Source organism: Bos mutus, chromosome 15 (genome assembly GCF_027580195.1).
Source record: "Bos mutus isolate GX-2022 chromosome 15, NWIPB_WYAK_1.1, whole genome shotgun sequence".
NCBI classification, from domain to species: domain Eukaryota; kingdom Metazoa; phylum Chordata; class Mammalia; order Artiodactyla; family Bovidae; genus Bos; species Bos mutus.
In genome coordinates, this window is record NC_091631.1 from 44,279,116 (window position 1) to 44,295,819 (window position 16,704).

At 46.6% G+C, this 16,704-nt stretch overlaps 1 protein-coding gene across 8 annotated transcripts in view; it reads right to left on the reverse strand.

Annotated features, from left to right (window-relative positions):
* Positions 1 to 16,704, reverse strand: part of PLEKHA7 (pleckstrin homology domain containing A7) — a 231,841-nt gene that overhangs the window by 139,951 nt on the left and 75,186 nt on the right. Inside the window, exon 1 of one of the 8 annotated variants that reach the window (XM_070384036.1) lies at positions 2,442 to 2,791. The exons of the other annotated variants lie outside the window; for them this stretch is intronic. Within the exon in view, the coding sequence (XP_070240137.1) occupies positions 2,442 to 2,524 (83 nt within the window). The 5' untranslated portion in view covers positions 2,525 to 2,791. Of the gene's footprint in view, positions 1 to 2,441; positions 2,792 to 16,704 lie in introns of those variants that run through there. 8 annotated transcript variants of the gene reach the window in all.

Here is a 16,704-nt window from a genome sequence, read left to right on the forward strand (position 1 = left end):
ACTCTTTACAGAATCACCTTAAGTAGCTTCCCCAGGCAGTGGCCAAGCCATTATTAATGAATATTCAGCTGTGACCAGCAGGCTGCAAAGTGAGCAGACATTAGATGGCAGCCTGAGGCAGATTTCCCATAAATTAAAAAAAAAAAAAAAAAATTGTTCTTAATCAGGACCATCTCCAAATCCTCAACTCACAAAGTGCCAGCAGGCCAGCAGATCCCAGCAGCTCAGGATACTGCTGGAGAAGGTGCCACTCTAAAAGCGAGTGTGTTGGGGGAGGGGTGTACACACGGCAAACCCCGTGGGAAGACAGGTGGCACAGACTCCCCAGTAACCCAGGGTGTCAGGATCAGCAGGCTCTCTGAAGCCACACCTTCCCTCACTCACTTCCTCCCCAGAAGGCTGGGGTGACATGGAGACTTCTGTGTCCCTGGGCAGCCATCAGAACAGTCCAGCCCTGGAAACCAGAGCCAGGAAGAACCCAGTAAGCCAAGCCACTGAGGCAAGAGGACAGAAAACAACGGAGGGATGTGGGGTACAACAACAGCCTCTCTTACAGAACCTGATACAACTCACAGCCTATGTGCTTGTGTGTGAAGTTGCTTCAGTCATGTCCGACTCTGCGACGCTATGGGCAGTAGCCCTCCAGGCTCCTCTGTCCATGGGGAGTCTCCAGCAAGAATACTGGAGTGGATTGCCATGCCCTTTCCTAGGGAACTGAACTCAAGTCTCTTTTGTCTCCTGCACTGGCAGGCAGGTTCCTTACCACTAGCACCACCTGGGAGACCCACAGTCAGAGCTAACATCCCCCTCCCTGCACTCCTCCCCCGCGTAAGCCCAGCCCCCTCTTCCACTCTCAAGAGTGTCAACTTCCAAGAGGTGCTCATCTTCCCATCATACATCTGCCAACCCTCAGCTTAGGAGGCTGAGTCCTCTATCCTAAACTGACAAAGACAGCAGTGAACCAGGTCTCTAAGGCACAATGCCTCCAGGAGGGCTGAACGTGACAATTCCCTCTAGCCCCAGCCGAGGCAAAATCTCAGGCCTCCAGCCGGCCCCATCCGCCAAGCCCAGCCCATCCACCGCCCTCCATTTAGACCTGAGCCCTCTCATTCTCATGCAACAGCACCCAGAGCACACCTGCTGAGACTACCCGCCTTAGAATCCACCTTCTCCCAGCCTGCCGGGAGGGAAACTGAAACCTGAGCAAGGAGCTCCGCCCTCGGCTCTTCCCCACCTGGACCTCCTCCTTTCCGGGCGAGCGGAGGGAACCCGGAGAGGCGGGTCAGGTGACCACCCCGCGCACACTTTTGCCTCCGCCCACAGTCCTACGGAGCCGGGGCCGGAAAACACACCCCAGGGCACTTGTTGAGCGGGGCGGAGGTGTGCACCCACTGAGGTGGGGCAGGGCGGCGCTTCACCCGACGCTTCAGACGGCCGGCTGCGGGTTCGGGTCTCAGACACCTGGGCCTGGAAGCTCCCTGAGGCAGGGTGGGGAATGAGGTTGTTTAGAGAAGGCAAAGGAGGAGAGGTACGGGCCGGTTCCAAAGTAGATAAAAAACAAGAGTTGCTCCCTTTGTGCCCTCCGGGGAGAAGGTGGCGGCTGTCCCACAAATGGGGAGAAATGGGAGCCCTTTTGCGGGAGTGCCGGTCACTGGGGGAAGGGCAGCATCCTTCTCAGGAAACAGGCTGCAATACCCTGGGCTTCAACCTTGATGGCCAGCGCCAAAAAGGGCGGGGGGCGGGGGGAACCTGCAGCCCACCAATCTCATTTCCAGATTCCCTCCCTCCAGCCTAGACACGTTAATAATTAACTTGCCTACCCGGGAGCTCGCCGGCGTTGCCAGAAAAGATGAGTAATGGCCCTGGAGTCCCGGCCCCGTGCCCGCGGGCTTCTGGGCTCGGGGCTGGGACGGGCCCTGGAACAAAGCCTCCGCATTCCTCCGGGAAGGTGTGTCTGAAACTAGACCTGTCAACGGCGGCGAGAGGCTGACCTCTCGCCTCGCCCTAAGCCGGCTCTCGGAGGCTTGGGGGCTGAGTGGGTGGCCGGGTAGCTTTTGCCCACCTCCCCTCCCCCGCACCCCGAACGACCGGTGCCCCCAACCACAACCGATCTCGGGAAACCGCGCTGTCTGCTGAGAGATAATCCTGTTACCATGAATGCAGGCTGTACTTGAAGACCAATTCTCAAAACAACAAGGCTGCTCCTCGGCGCCCTTCCCGATGAGTAACCTAAAGCCGGTCGCCGGCTCAATGAATTCTCTCGCTGAAACTCCGGCGGCGAGCTGCGGCTCCCACGCGGATGGCCGGCCGGGGACCCACCGGCTCCCGTCACGCCAGCGCCCAGACACAAAGCACCCCTAGAAGCAGCCTGCGCACCCTGCGCCCTGCCCGCCCCCAAACAGCCCGCAGCCCCCCGAAAGTTCCGACGCGCGCGGACACACCTGCAGGCCCCCCGCGGCGGCCCCCGCCAGCCCCCAAGGGCGGCGGGGCACGCGTCCCCGGCAGGGCAGCGCCGCGGCTCCATGAGCCCGGTCCGCGAGCCAGGGACGGTCACTGGTCAGCGGCGCTGAGGGGCAGAGCGCGCTGGGCCCTCAGCGCGCCCGCGGCGCATCTCGCGCCCTCCTCGTCCTCGGCCGACTTTCCCTGAGAGCCCACACCCACTTGACATCAGCGCCGATTAAAGCACGTGGCGCAGCGCCAGACGGCGGACCCCGGAGGTCCAGAGCGCGCCCCAGGGTGCCGCCGCTCGGCCAGGACCGCGCGTCCGAGCGCGGCACATTCCTCTCCTTGCAGAGGATGCTGCAAGCGGGAGTGGGCTGGGAGGCGGAGGAGGGGGAGGGAAACCGGCGGAGGGGGCAGGACCTGCCGCCGACCAGCAGCGCTGCTCTGGCGCCCAGCCAGCCACAGACCTTACAGCCGCTGCTGCAAGTGCCCATCGACTGTGAAGACCGGGTCGCAGGTGACCTGGGTTGCTGTCCTCTCCCCGCCAAGGAGAGTCCTGACCTTGAATTCTCTTCCCCAGAATGACTCAAGGAGGCTCCTCTCTAACCACCTCCACTAAATTACCGGGTTGATTCTGCCAGGCCAGGAATGAATACTTGGTTGGATGTGGTTGCTGACCCCTCCACCCAGGAGGCCGCTATGGCGCACCCAGGGATGCAGACCATACCCTCCGGCTTGTCGCTACACCAGCAGCCTCAACTGGGTCTCCTTTCCCTCTCTCTTCTCCCAATGCCCTTGGCCATAAGGAACAGCTCTCCTGGTTCTGCAGGCAATCAGAGACACCACCACCCAGCAGCCCACACACATTTCTAATTCACTAATTAGCATCCATCCAAATAGTCAAACATTCAAGCATTTATTAAGGCTTAGTATATGCCAGGAGCAACAGAAGATAAACAATATTCCTACACTCATAGAGTCCTACACTCATAAAGCAGATAGTCTAGTCCAGGAGAGAGATATTAAAAACAAAGCAAGGTAATTATAACTGTGACAAGGGTATTAAAGGTAAGAGGTGCTATAAGATTGCACACAGGGACCCTAAACTATCTTAGCAGTCAGGAAAGGCTTCCCAGAAGAAGTTACTTTTGAACTGCTGAGGTATGAACACAAGTTATCCAGGGGAGGGAAAGTTCAGGCAAAAACCCTGGTTATTAAAGTGTAGACCTGCTCCCATTGACAGGTGGGGAGAATCAGGCAGAGGTGAACTGCCATGCCCAAAACACCTAGGCCTTTGTCCACGAGGGGCAAGAGACAGCTCACAGGCCCTAGAAGAGAGCCTGGCCCATCATCCAAAGAGGCCCTATGTCTGCTTTCTCATCTCCCCGGAACTAGGCTGGTCCACGTCATCACTGAGCTCTGACAGGTAGTTGGGAACCAACTCCATCATCAATTTGCTGTATGGCTATGCCTCTAAAGAAATGCCTTCCACTCTCTAGTTTCAGTTTCTTTATCTCAAGTGAAGGCTTAGATTAGAACAGCATTTCTACATTTTTTTTTTAAAGCCGGTACTCCCTTTTGGATAAACATACAAATGTCATTCCTATTCTGTAGCATCTATGATGACATCAAATCATTCTCCAAATTAAAAAAGTATCAATGAATGTGCTTTTAAAGCTCTATATGCCCTTTAAGTATTCACCACTTAAAAGATCTCTGCTGTAGATAACTTGGAAGCAGGAGTAAAGAAATGGTCTCCAAGCTCACCCTTTTCCTGTCATCTGTCCCCATTCCTTCAACATGAACCTGGCCACAAGCATTTATCATCTCTAGACTCATTTCTTTTATTCTTTCCAGGATAAATTGGCCAGGCAATGAACAGAAGCCATGGGTCATCCAAAAGGCATGCTGTGAAAGACTCTTTTGAATAATAATTTCCAGTGATGCTGGGAAGTAGACACTTTGAAAGAAACACATAATGTTCCTGGGGACAAATTAGCTATATGATTTAAAACCTGTAAAAGTGTACATATCCTTTGAAACATCAATTCCACATCTAAGAATTTATCAAGACATAATTATGAATGAACACAGATTTATAAAAGCAAATGATTGGTTAATAAGCTGTGGTATATCTTTGTAATTGAATATATGCAACTTTAAAACTGATATACAGAATATTTACTATTGAATAAAATGAGAGGAAGATTACAAGATAAATGATCCCAATTGTGTGTGTGTGCGCGCGTGTGTGTGTGTGTGTGTGTGTGTGTAGGTTTGAGGGGGGTGGTGAGCACCTATGGTAGAATGGTACTGTGCTCATTTTTCTTACTGGATGACTCAAACCCACCTCTTACACCAAAATGTGATGGCTCTATCGCATGTCATCCTCACAAGTAAATCTACTAACCATATGAAAGTTAAAGAAACTTAATATTAAAACTGCTGCTGCTGCTAAGTCGCTTCAGTCGTGTCCGATTCTGTGCAACCCCATAGATGGCAGCCCACCAGGCGGCCCCGTCCCTGGGATTCTCCAGGCAAGAACACTGGAGTGGGTTGCCATTTCCTTCTCCGATGCATGAAAGTGAAAAGTGAAAGTGAAGTCGCTCAGTCGTGTCCGACTCTTAGCGACCCCATGGACTGCAGCCCACCAGGCTCCTCTGTCCGTGGGATTTTCCAGGCAAGAGTACTGGAGTGGGGTGCCATTGCCTTCTCCGAATATTAAAACAGAACAGAATAAATCTTACAGGCAGGTAAGAATACATTTCAATTCTCTACTGCCATCCACTTATCATCAGGGATTTGATAGTAATCTTAAAGGTAGAATGGTTTTTCCCCCAGACTTTTCATATAGATTTTTCTGTTGTTTTTTCTTTGAGTCTATTTCAATGGTTTCCCAACTTTAGAGTGCATAAAAATTACTGTCCATGTGGCTTAGGGTAACCTTCACTTCATGAGATTTTTTTCCCCCCTTAAATGCTGAGTTAAGAACCCAAGCATTGTATTAGAGTTCAGAGGAAAAAACGACCAGAAGTATATTTACCAGGACTTCCCTAGTGGTCCAGTGGCTAAGACTTGGCCCTCCCAATGCAGGGAGCCTAGGTTCAACCCCTGGTCAGGGAACTAGATCCTGCATGCCACAAATAAAGATCCTGTGCGCCACAACTAAGACCCAGCACAGCCAAATAAGACACTTAAAAAAAAAAAGAAGACAATTACCAAAATGTTAACAATACTGGAATTAGAGCTTTTATCTCGTTCCTTAGGATTTTCTGTGTTTTCCAAGTGGTCTGACAATAAAGATATATTACCGAGATAATCAGAAAATAAACTACTGCTTAAAAACAAAGGGGTTAAAAATCCTCCAAAAGATAAAAAGAAACTATGCCTTGACTTTAAAAGGGGTGACTCTGACCAGGCCTTTCATATCCCTTCTCTCTGCAAGCTCTGAAACTGCCCCAGTTGGTGCCCCAACACCCAAGGACAGACAGTACATCGTCGCTAGGATACCATGCAGGAAAAACTGGCAAGAAAATTATTTTTACATTTACCTCCTGGGCTGTGCTTATAATAATGCTTAAAGCTTAGATTAAAGGGTCCAAAATGAAGCAGCCACGACCATTCGCTAATGGATCTCCTACCCCTAAAAGTCTCTACCAAATATTCTAGGCTCTTAATAAGCTGAGAACATATAAAGCATATACCCTTGGTCCTGAGGACCAAAAACTATTCAGCCTGCTTTTTCCATATCTGATGGTGCCACAGGCCATAAATCAGACCGGGCTGAGCCAGTAACTAGATGAATGATGTGTGCCTCAGTTTCCTTGATGTTAAACAGCCTAATAAAGGCTCTACTTTTCTTTTAAGGGGTGAATATCCCTGGTGGCTCAGATGGTAAAGAATCTGCCTGCAGCACAGGAGGAGACCCGGGTTCAATCCCTGGGTCAGGAAGATCCCCTGGAGAAGGGAATGGTTACCCACTCCAGTATTCTTGCCTGGAGAATACCATGGACAGAAGAGCCTGGTGGGCTATAGTCCATGGGGTTGCAAAGAGTCGGACCTGACTGAGCAACTAACACTTTCACTTTTTCTTTATAACAGTACTAGGACAAAGTGATCTAGAACTTTGGGGAGGAGAAGGAGCTGGTTAATTGTTAGTTCTTTGGCACAAGGGTGGTAAACTGCAATTTGCCTCATATTTCAAGCTTTCTGAGAACGAAGAGTGCTCGCAAACCAGATGAGGGAGGTGAGGTGGGAAATACAGCTGTGCTGACTTTGTCCTGTGGCATAACTCAGGAACTCTTAAGTCATGGACAGAAGGCTGCTGCTGCTGCTGCTAAGTCGCCTCAGTCGTGTCCGACTCTGTGCGACCCCATAGACGGCAGCCCACCAGGCTCCCCCGTCCCTGGGATTCTCCAGGCAAGGACACTGGAGTGGGTTGCCATTTCCTTCTCCAATGCAGGAAAGTGAAAAGTGAAAGTGAAGTCGCTCAGTCGTGTCCGACTCTTAGCGACCCCATGGACTGCAGCCCACCAGGCTCCTCCGTCCATGGGATTTTCCAGGCAAGAGTACTGGAGTGGGGTGCCATTGGCAGGTGGGATTAAAAATCCAAGCTGGAGGCACAGGTTTCTCAAAACACAATAGCTAGGAACCATCAGGGCAGCATCTAAAGATGAAGGATGCTTGTATTATTTGGCCACTTTAATTCAATAATCATTAAGTCCCCTACCATGCACAGTAACCAACTGCATTCTCTGCTCAAAATGAAGCACATGACTTCCCAGCCAGACAGAGCTGCCATTAGGTGACATTTTAAGTCCACCTAGAGTCTAATAAAGCTAATTTTACTGTTATGGCATCTATTACAACATGGGACCTTGTTTAGAGAGGAAACAGAGAAGAGGGAAGCACAGACTGCCAGATCTGGGATTTTGGTTTGTCCAGAATTGTTTCTGGAAAGGAGGTAATAAGAACAAACTTGATTTTTGAAAGTAATTTTAATGGGACCAAATGTATGAGAAGGTCTGCTCTTGTACAACTACCTAGCCCCCTTGAGAACAGACTAGCCTCAACCCTGCCCACCCCCTGCCGATGCACACACAGCCAAGCAACAGCACCAGGACAGAGATGAGGCACTCTGTTCCCCTAAGCAGGAAACACTGAACATACTGACCAAAGCAGCCAGCTTGGGTCTGGGCCTTAGAGCTTGAGAGCCATTAAGAATAGGAAAAAAGCTATTTGCTCCATGGTCAGTGACTAAAAACCATGCAAATAAGTTTTGATAAAAATAAAAAATTAATAAATATGTAGCTCTACAAATTTTTTTTAATTCAAGAACAAAATCAAATCACAAAACACCTAATTAGCTAGAACATATCTATGACCAGTGATCATCATACATCCATTTTAATCAAAATAACCTCGGTTGACTGTAAAAAAGCACATTCCAGGGGTCCACCCCTAGAGAATCTCATGCCACTCATTCTAGGGTGAGCCCAAGAATCCCATATTAGCAAACAACCCAAGTTGATTTGGCTCTTTGTGGCCTGGAGCCCACACTTTGAAAAATTTGAAGCTACAAGGCCATGAGGACCTAACACACCCATCTCTCCTAACCTCCTAGCAGGCATCACCCTGCTGCTGCTGCTGCTGCTGCTGCTAAGTCACTTCAGTCGTGTCCGAATCTGTGTGACCCCACAGACAGCAGCCCACGAGGCTCCCCCGTCCCTGGGATTCTCCAGGCAAGAACACTGGAGTGGGTTGCCATTTCCTTCTCCAATGCATGAAAGTGAAAAGTGAAAGTGAAGTCACTGAGTCTTGTCCGACTCTTAGCGACCCCATGGACTGCAGCCCACCAGGCTCCTCCGTCCATGGGATTTTCCAGGCAAGAGTGCTGACTTGAATCAATTCATAATCTAAACTGAATGAATCCAATTGCTACATCTTGTGAAACCTCAACAAAATTGCAACAAATCTAGGGCATGATGAAAAACACCAGGAAAAAAGAAAATACGAACCAGCACATAAGAAGGGCTCTAAAACTGTTATCTTTTAAAAAGGATGAGAATAATGAAAGCTTGATACTTGTCTAGACTCACTTTGCATTCATACACCAGGTACAAACCCCATGAATTCACTAGTTTCATCATAGAAACACTGCATGGACTCAGCCAGATATAAGTTAAATTATCTTGGCTTAACCACTTGCCAGCTTGTTGGCCCCAGATAAGTTTTTTCTTCTCTCAGCCATTCTATTTGCTCAACTGTAAAATGGGTTTTAAAATATCTATCACCTTAATAATGTAATGAGGAATAAGTAACAGAATTGTGAAAGTATGTAGAACATAGTAAGTACTAAATAATTATGGCAGCTTCCATTACTTGGTCAATAGATAAACATTTATTAGGACCTCTAATGGCAGAAAGTGAAGAGGAACTAAAGAGCTTCTTGATGAGAGTGAAAGAGGAGAGTGAAAGAGCTGGCTTAAAACTCAACATTCAAAAAACTAAGATCATGCCATCTAGTCCCATCACTTCATAGCAAATAGAAGGGGGAAAAGTGGAAGCAGTGACAGATCTCATTTTATTGGGTTCCAAAATCACTAAGGATGCTGACTGCAGCCATGAAATTAAAGATGTTTGCTCCTTGGAAGGAAAGCCATGACAAACCTAAACACCATATTAAAAAGCAGAGACATCACCTTGCCAACAAAGGTCTATATAGTCAAAGCTATGGTTTTTCCAGTAGTCATGTACAGATGTGAGACCTGGACCAAAAAGAAGGCTGAGCACCCAATTGATGCTCTCAAACTGTGGTGCTGGAGAAGACTCCTGAATGTCCCTTGGACTGCAAGGAGATCAAACCAGTCAATCCTAAAGAAATTAACCCCAAATATTCATTGGAAGGACTGTTGCTGAAGCTCCAATATGTTGGCCAACTGATGCAAAGAGATGACTCATTGGAAAAGACCCTGATACTGGGAAAGACTGAAGGCAAAAGGAGAAGAGGGTGGCAGAGGATGAGATGGTTAGATAGTGTCACCGACTCAATGGACATGATTTGAGCAAACTCCAGGAGAAAGTGGAGGGCAGAGGAGCCTAGAGAGCTGCAGTTCATGCCAACAACATTTATAATCAGGCACTGTTCGCACAGGAGATACAGTAGTGACAAAAGAGAAAGAGGGACAAAATACAGATAATAAACAAGTAAATAATATTAGAGACTGATGTCTGCTATGAAGAAACAAAGCGGTGACCTGACAGAGTGAAATGGTGGTTCAGGGTATGTATCAGGAAAGGCCTAAGCCGCAACATTTAAACTAAGATCTGGTAGAGAAACACTTTCAGCAAAGTGGGAGCAAAATAAATGCATTCCTGCAAAGGAAGGACAGTGAAGCTAGAGCTCAGTGACCAGTAGGATGGATGGTAAAGGAGGAAACTGGGGAGTCAGATAGTGAAGGTTATGGAGGCCATGTAATACGTGGTAGGAGATTATATTCTCTTCCAAATGCAATAAGAAGACACAGAAGGGTTTAAAAGAAAAGACTGTGATGGAAGACACATGGTCTAAGTTGCCTTTTTAAAGGACTTCTGTAGCTGCTATTTGGAGGATGAGTGGGGGTCTGGGGACAATAAAACCCTAACATTTCTTCAGTGCTTAACTATGTGCTCAGAACTGTCCTAAGAATGTTCCATGTATGATCTCTTTTAATCCTCATGAAAACTTTTTCTGTGAGAACTATTATTATCCCAGTTTTACAGATTCCAAACCCAAGCACAGAAAGATAAGGTAACTTGCTCATCACATTAAGTGGAGGATCTGGTATGCAAACCCAGATGGTCTGGCTGCAGTGCCTCTCTTATTGAAAAGAGGTAGGGAGAAATAGCAACACTAGCTAAAGAGACTACCACAGGAGAACAGGCAAGAGAGGATGAAGGATGACCAAGAATGTAACAGTGAAAATGCTGAGGGGATGCAGCTGTGCAAAATGTCTTGGTAGCAGAGCCAAGGGCACTCAGTGATGGGATTTATGACAGGGGTGTAGGAAAGAGACAGGTAAAAAAGACTCCCAGGTTTTTGATTTGAGCAACAGAGTGGATGCCAGTGCAGTTTCCTGAGATGGTTAAGCCTGGGGAAGGGGGAAAAAAAAAAAATCAAAGGAAAGGAGGGCATTAAAATCAACCAAGAACTCAGTTTGAGACTTGTTGGTCTGAGGCATCTATTAGATTTCTGAGTGGACAAGTCCTGAAAGCAGTGAGCTGTGGAAGCCTCCACTTAAAGGGAAGGCCAGGGCTGGAGATGTAATCAGAGGGGTCTCATCATCACATGACTCCTGGCTTTTTGGAAGAGGAGCTGTTCCAGCTACAGACCTCTGGTTGGTTGTAACAAGCCAGGGCACAGTGGCATCTCACACTGCTCTGAGGCTGAAAGCACCCTGCACAAGCTGCCCTCTGTGGTCTGGACAAGTCTGTACCCCAGCCCCACCCCGGACCAGCTTCCTGGGAGCCTACTGGGCCAAATTCTCTCAAGATGACCCCCAGCATGCCTGATCCCCCAAAGGCAACACCAAGGCTGGAGGTCCTAGAGGAGAGGTTGGACTCAGGAGGCGTGAAAGGAAGTTTATCAGGCATGCTGCCGGCTTGTGAGAAAAGGACTTCTGCCCTCCTCTTCCACTTCAATACTCCGTTTTTTTCAGTCCTCTTATCATCGAAGCCCATCCGGGTGCAAGTCTTGGAATTGCTCACAAGTGTGATAATAATGAAAGGGTTTCCAAAATAAGCCTCCCACATTCAGGCTTCCCAAATGGCCAGCTGACCTCCCGGCTACACCATTTCCAGAAAAACAGCAACCTCATTTGATAAAATACTTTCAGTACTGACACTACCTTGGCTCAGAGGAAGTGGGTATGTGCTGGAAGTCAGGTAGAGGTTGGAAGGTAAAAAAAAAAAAAAGGCAATTTTAAAAGTTCAGCTGAAATGTCAGGAACACGAAGCTGTCCGTGTTTACACAGAGCTTTCCAAAACTGAAAGCAGCCTCCAAGCAGCTTTTGAAAAAAATGGCTACATCAACATGTAAAATGAAGTGGCTTTTTAGCTTAACAGAAACAGTACCAGGCTGTTCGGATTCTCCTGTCTCCTTGGGCTTAATCTCCTAGAATAATTTATACTCTTGTTGGTGCTGATTGTTTTATTTTTCATTCATATTTTATGTCTTTCCCATAAGCTGCTTTGAATCCACTGTGTAATAGGATAAAGCAATAGATGGACAGACACATAGTTAGGTTTCCCCACTTCTTTGGCGGCTCAGACAGTAAAGAATCCGCCTGCAATGCAGGAGATCCAGGAGACACAGGTTCAATCCCTGGGTTGGGAGGATCCCTGGAGCAGGAAATACAACACTCAACTCCAGTATTCTTGCCTGGAATTTCTTGTGGACAGAGGAGCCTAGTGGGCTATAATCCATAGAGTCACAAAGAGTCAGACACGACTGAGACTGAGCAGACATACTTGGATACTAAGCTTTCAGATTTATGTAATCAATAAAGGTTGTTTATCATGGATATTAATTGGAGGTTGGGGGAGCAAATGCCCTAATTATTATGTAAAACACTTAAAAATTTTATCTCTTGTTAAAAAAAGACATGAGTCTGGTAATAACTAGCACTTACATTTTTTACATTTTCTTGTCCCTATTTTCCTAAACAATAATTTATAGGGAAAATGGGTGAAATCTTATGTCCTTTTTATGTATGGATGATTTTGTGGCTCTTACCATTCAAACTAGGAAGAGGATGCTAGTTCAATAACTGTGCTGTTTCATCTTGCAAATAAGACTTGTCAAAGCCACTGAAGGAAATCAGAATAAGACTCAATCTAAACCAAATGACAAACAAGGCTGGAATCAGTCAGTCCTGTTCTGGTATAGAGAGGCACAGGCATGTCGATGCCCGCTGCTATTCTCTTGTGTTCTTATAAATGCAGAAACAAGCTTTAGGACATGAAATAGCCAGGAGCCTGGGAACACAACTTTGGAGACATAAAAATTACTAGGTTTTCTAAATCACTGACAGGAGCCAAAACCCTTACTGAGACTAGTGGGTCAAAGATGGAACCAAAAGCCTCGTCACGTTTACAAGCATCCCCTTAAGTGCCTTCTTCGGGAACATTCTCTAACATAAACCTGACTATAGCAATTATTCAGATCCCCATGTGCAAGCAGCAAATGTTTTTGAGGCGGTTCATCCTCAAAGAAGCAAAGGAAAAGCGGTATTTTTTTTAATCACCGGAAGTCAATGGAACCGGTATGTTGACACTCCAGAGCACACAGTAATGACAGATGCTTACAAGGCTCACCCTGAGGACTTGCAAGCTTGTGGAAGAACAGACAGATCAAATTATGCCTTGTTGCAACTTGAAATGTGTTTTATTGTCCTCTTTCTGAAGACTGATACTCCACGCAGTACCCAGTAGGTGGCAACACTGAGCCATGAGAATCTCCCATTTGCCAGTCTTAAGGAGTGGACAAAGTTTAATATAATAATAAACCCCATTCTAAAAATTAGGTCCCTAGTAAAAAAATGACAACGGATACAAAGTAATTAAAAACACATGCCTGACAAATCTGGAATCAAACGTACCATCACATGTATGTCCTGGCACGTTGTCATTTCCTGCCTCCACTCTCCCAATCACTGGGCAAATCCAATTATTCCCCGAGACAACCAAATTGTGCCTCTCTTCTCTCTTTCTCCCTAGTGACTTTTATGAAAATAATATTCAACTTTAATGCGCCTGCAGTTCAGGAGACAGCGTGACAAGAGCAATAAACACATTCTCTGTGTGCAAAAGCCTGGAGGAATGAGTTCTGAGACTGCCGTGGCCAACCCCAGGTGTGGGCTTTTTTTCCCCAACTCAAGAAAGACTGGAATGTAACAGCTGTCAGAGAGCAGCAATGGCCTGTGCCAGAAACACCGTGCTGTGCTGCTCTAATTGCCAAGAGATAAGAACCCATAACTCACACAGGCACTTGTGGCTCAGGCTCAGCACAGCAGGCAGAAAGGAAACAGCATGCACTCAGACCTCCCTGAGTGCCCTCAGACAGACCTACACTCTCTTACCAGCTATGTGACCTTGGGCAAGCCCTCTCCCTCCCCTGAGCCTCAGTTTTCTGAGAGGGCAAGCATCAACACGCACCAAGTGCCTACTACGGGATCGGACTTATAGCAGGCGCACAGTGCCCTAGGGTTGTTGCAATTTCTGAAGGATACGGTGGAGTAAAATGAACTTGGAGACATTCTGAGAGCTACTAGACAAGGTGATCGAGCTTTCTGGACAAGAGATAGCTTGTGCCCTTGAAAGAACCTTGGTTTTCTGTGAGAGTGCTACAAGAATCACATAAAATCCCAGGCTGCTTCTGCCTCACTCATTTGTTCAGACGAGTATTTACTGAGAGCTCAGTGTGCCAGGATTATGCCAAACACTGAAGGCAACATGGCCCTGGCCTCGCGAGACTTAAAATCTAGTGGAGAAGGCAAACTGTCAAAATAAGCTCACGAGTAGATGTAAATGTACTTCTAAGGTAAGTACCACAAAGGAGAGGTCCGTGGCCATCTGTAACGTGGCCACCTGAACTGAGAGAATCAACCCAGTCTGAGGGGCTGCCAGATGATGAGGACTTAATAAGACAAAGAAGAAAGCTAGAGGACACTGTTCACACCCTCAGTGGGCCCGACATATGAAACTCAAAGGAACAAACCAGGTGGCACTCAGCTTCCTCTTAATGACTACGGTGTTTTTCTTCTTTAACAGTAAAATCCTGAAAACCTACTTTGTTCCAGTTTTGTTTTGACTGTCAGGAAGCACCAAGTCAAATGTAAAGCTCAGCAATAATGAAGACCCTTAACGCATGCATATTTATATTCTACCCATCCCCCTTGGTTTGGTTTCTTCTTCTTACTTATATTTTCCCCAGTCTGGATTTCAAATTCCTATTTGTTTTATCAATGTATCGATCGTTCATGACGTGCATGCGTACTCAGTCCTGTCCAACCCTTTGTGACTCCATGATCTGTAGCCTGCCAGTCTCCTCTGTCCATGGAATTTTCCAGGCAAGAATAATGGAGTGGGTTGCCATTTCTGACTCCAGGGGATGTTCCCCACCCAGGGATCAAATCCGCATCTCTTGCATTGTCAGGCAGATTCTTTATTTTACCACTAAGCCTCATTGTTCATGAATCCTTGGTGAAAGGTGACAGGACACACATAGAGACATTATGACTCTTTCTAAGGCTGATGGGCTGAGCTGGAAAGAACTAACAGAGCGCCCTTTGTGTCCCCGCCTGGTGTGTTACCCCAGAGGCACAGAAAGACCTGTGGCGGGGTCCACTTTTATACCAGCATCGCATTCCTTGTGGTTTGTGTGATCTAGCACGATGGTGCTTTTTTGCAGAGACACTTTATCATGTTTTATTTCTGTCCTAACATGCAGCTTTCCTTTTGCTTATTTTCCTCTGAAACATTCAATGACCTATATTTTCAGTGAGCCTATATTCTGGATGTTCCTGGATATTCCCCTCCCTTAAAAAAATTTTGTTTTGCAATTTTCTGTTTAATAAAGGCATTTCATTAAGTGTATAACTGGAATTTTCCTTTTATACCTCTGAAAGACATGATACATACACACAGATTCTTTATCAGATCACATGTCACGATTTTTGGATCAGAAAGCAGTCACTCTCGTCCTGTGATGAATTAATGTTCGCACACTGAAGGCTGAAAACAGGATAGAGATGAGGAGGGAATGTGGGAAAGGCCATTACCAATTTTCAATTTGCAGTTTATCTGCACTTCATTAAAAAAAAAAACAGGATGTTTTATGAGTAAAAACTCCATTTTTTTTTTAAGAAAACGCTTTCTCTTCCTGGGAAGATGAAATCTTTGTAAATGAAAATTAGACATAATTCCAAGAACTGCAAATTGTGGTTCTTCTTTGGTCCTGGCCCTTTCTCATGATGAAAACCTGAACTGTTTTCCCCAAAGAAAAAAGACATAAATACAATTTTGGCCAGTTTTAAGGGATTTGAAAACCTCTGAAAGGCCATTATTCATGAACCTCCTAGGCAGAATCTCCTTAAGAATGGAGCAAATACTTGAGGGTACCTGAGATGGCAGTGTGGCAAGAACATTTGTAAAAATATAAATGCTATAAAACAAGTTATAAATAATGTAGATAAGAGCTATGAAGGTTAATAAAAAATGAATATAAAATTACATTTTAAAATTCACTTGTTTGATGTTTGTTTTAAGTCAATTTTATATGTCTACTGCAAAAATGCACAGGTGAAACAGGAATGCCTGAAATTTGGGATGTCCGAAGTTTAAGGAACACTGAATAGAGGATTCACAAACTGTGGATGTAAAACACTGCAGATACATTCTGAAAGTCATTAAACATTTGTCCAAACCCATAGAACATATGGCCCCAAGAGTAAGCCCTAATACAAACTATGGACTTCCGGTCATAATGATGTGTCAGTGCAGCTTCATCAACTATAAGAACTGTGCCACTCAGGTGGGGAACGTTGATAACCGGGGAGGCTGGGGCATATGTAGGGGTAGGGGGTAGGTGGGAAATCTCTGTACCTTCCGCTCAGTTTTGCTGTGAACCTAAAACTGCTCTAAAAAAATAAAGTCTCATTTTTAAAAGTCATTCTCATAAAGCAGCTCATTCAAAGACACTGGTTCTTCCTTTTGTATCTCCTCATGTTCCCCCAGGTCAGCTGCCTTGGCAACACACACCCCATGTCACTCTCGTCCGTCCTCCCAGCTTTCCTTCTATTACAAGCCAGGGGATTCCTGGTCTGCTGCAAAGATTACGAAGGGTGACAGGCTTCTCTGGCACAGGAGACATATAGGGGTGAAGGGTAGGGATTTCCCTGAGTTGCCTGTGCAGAGGTAACTGACCAGGGTGAGGTGACAAAGACCAGTGGCGTTTCACTGACACCCAGGATCTGATGAGATCCAGCAACATCACAGGAAGGGAGTCAGAGCGCCAAGAGCGCAGACAATGTGCCGGGCTTGCCAAATCAAAGCCAGGGCCACTGGGGGCGGGACAAGGAGGGTAGGGAAGACATTCAGACACCTGTGGGGTAGGGGAGTCATCTCCCCTTCACAAACAGACAGAATCTTAGATCAGTGCCCATCTGCCCCTGCTGGACTGTAACTTCCAAGAGAAGGACTACTTGTGTCTTTTCTCAGCTCCAG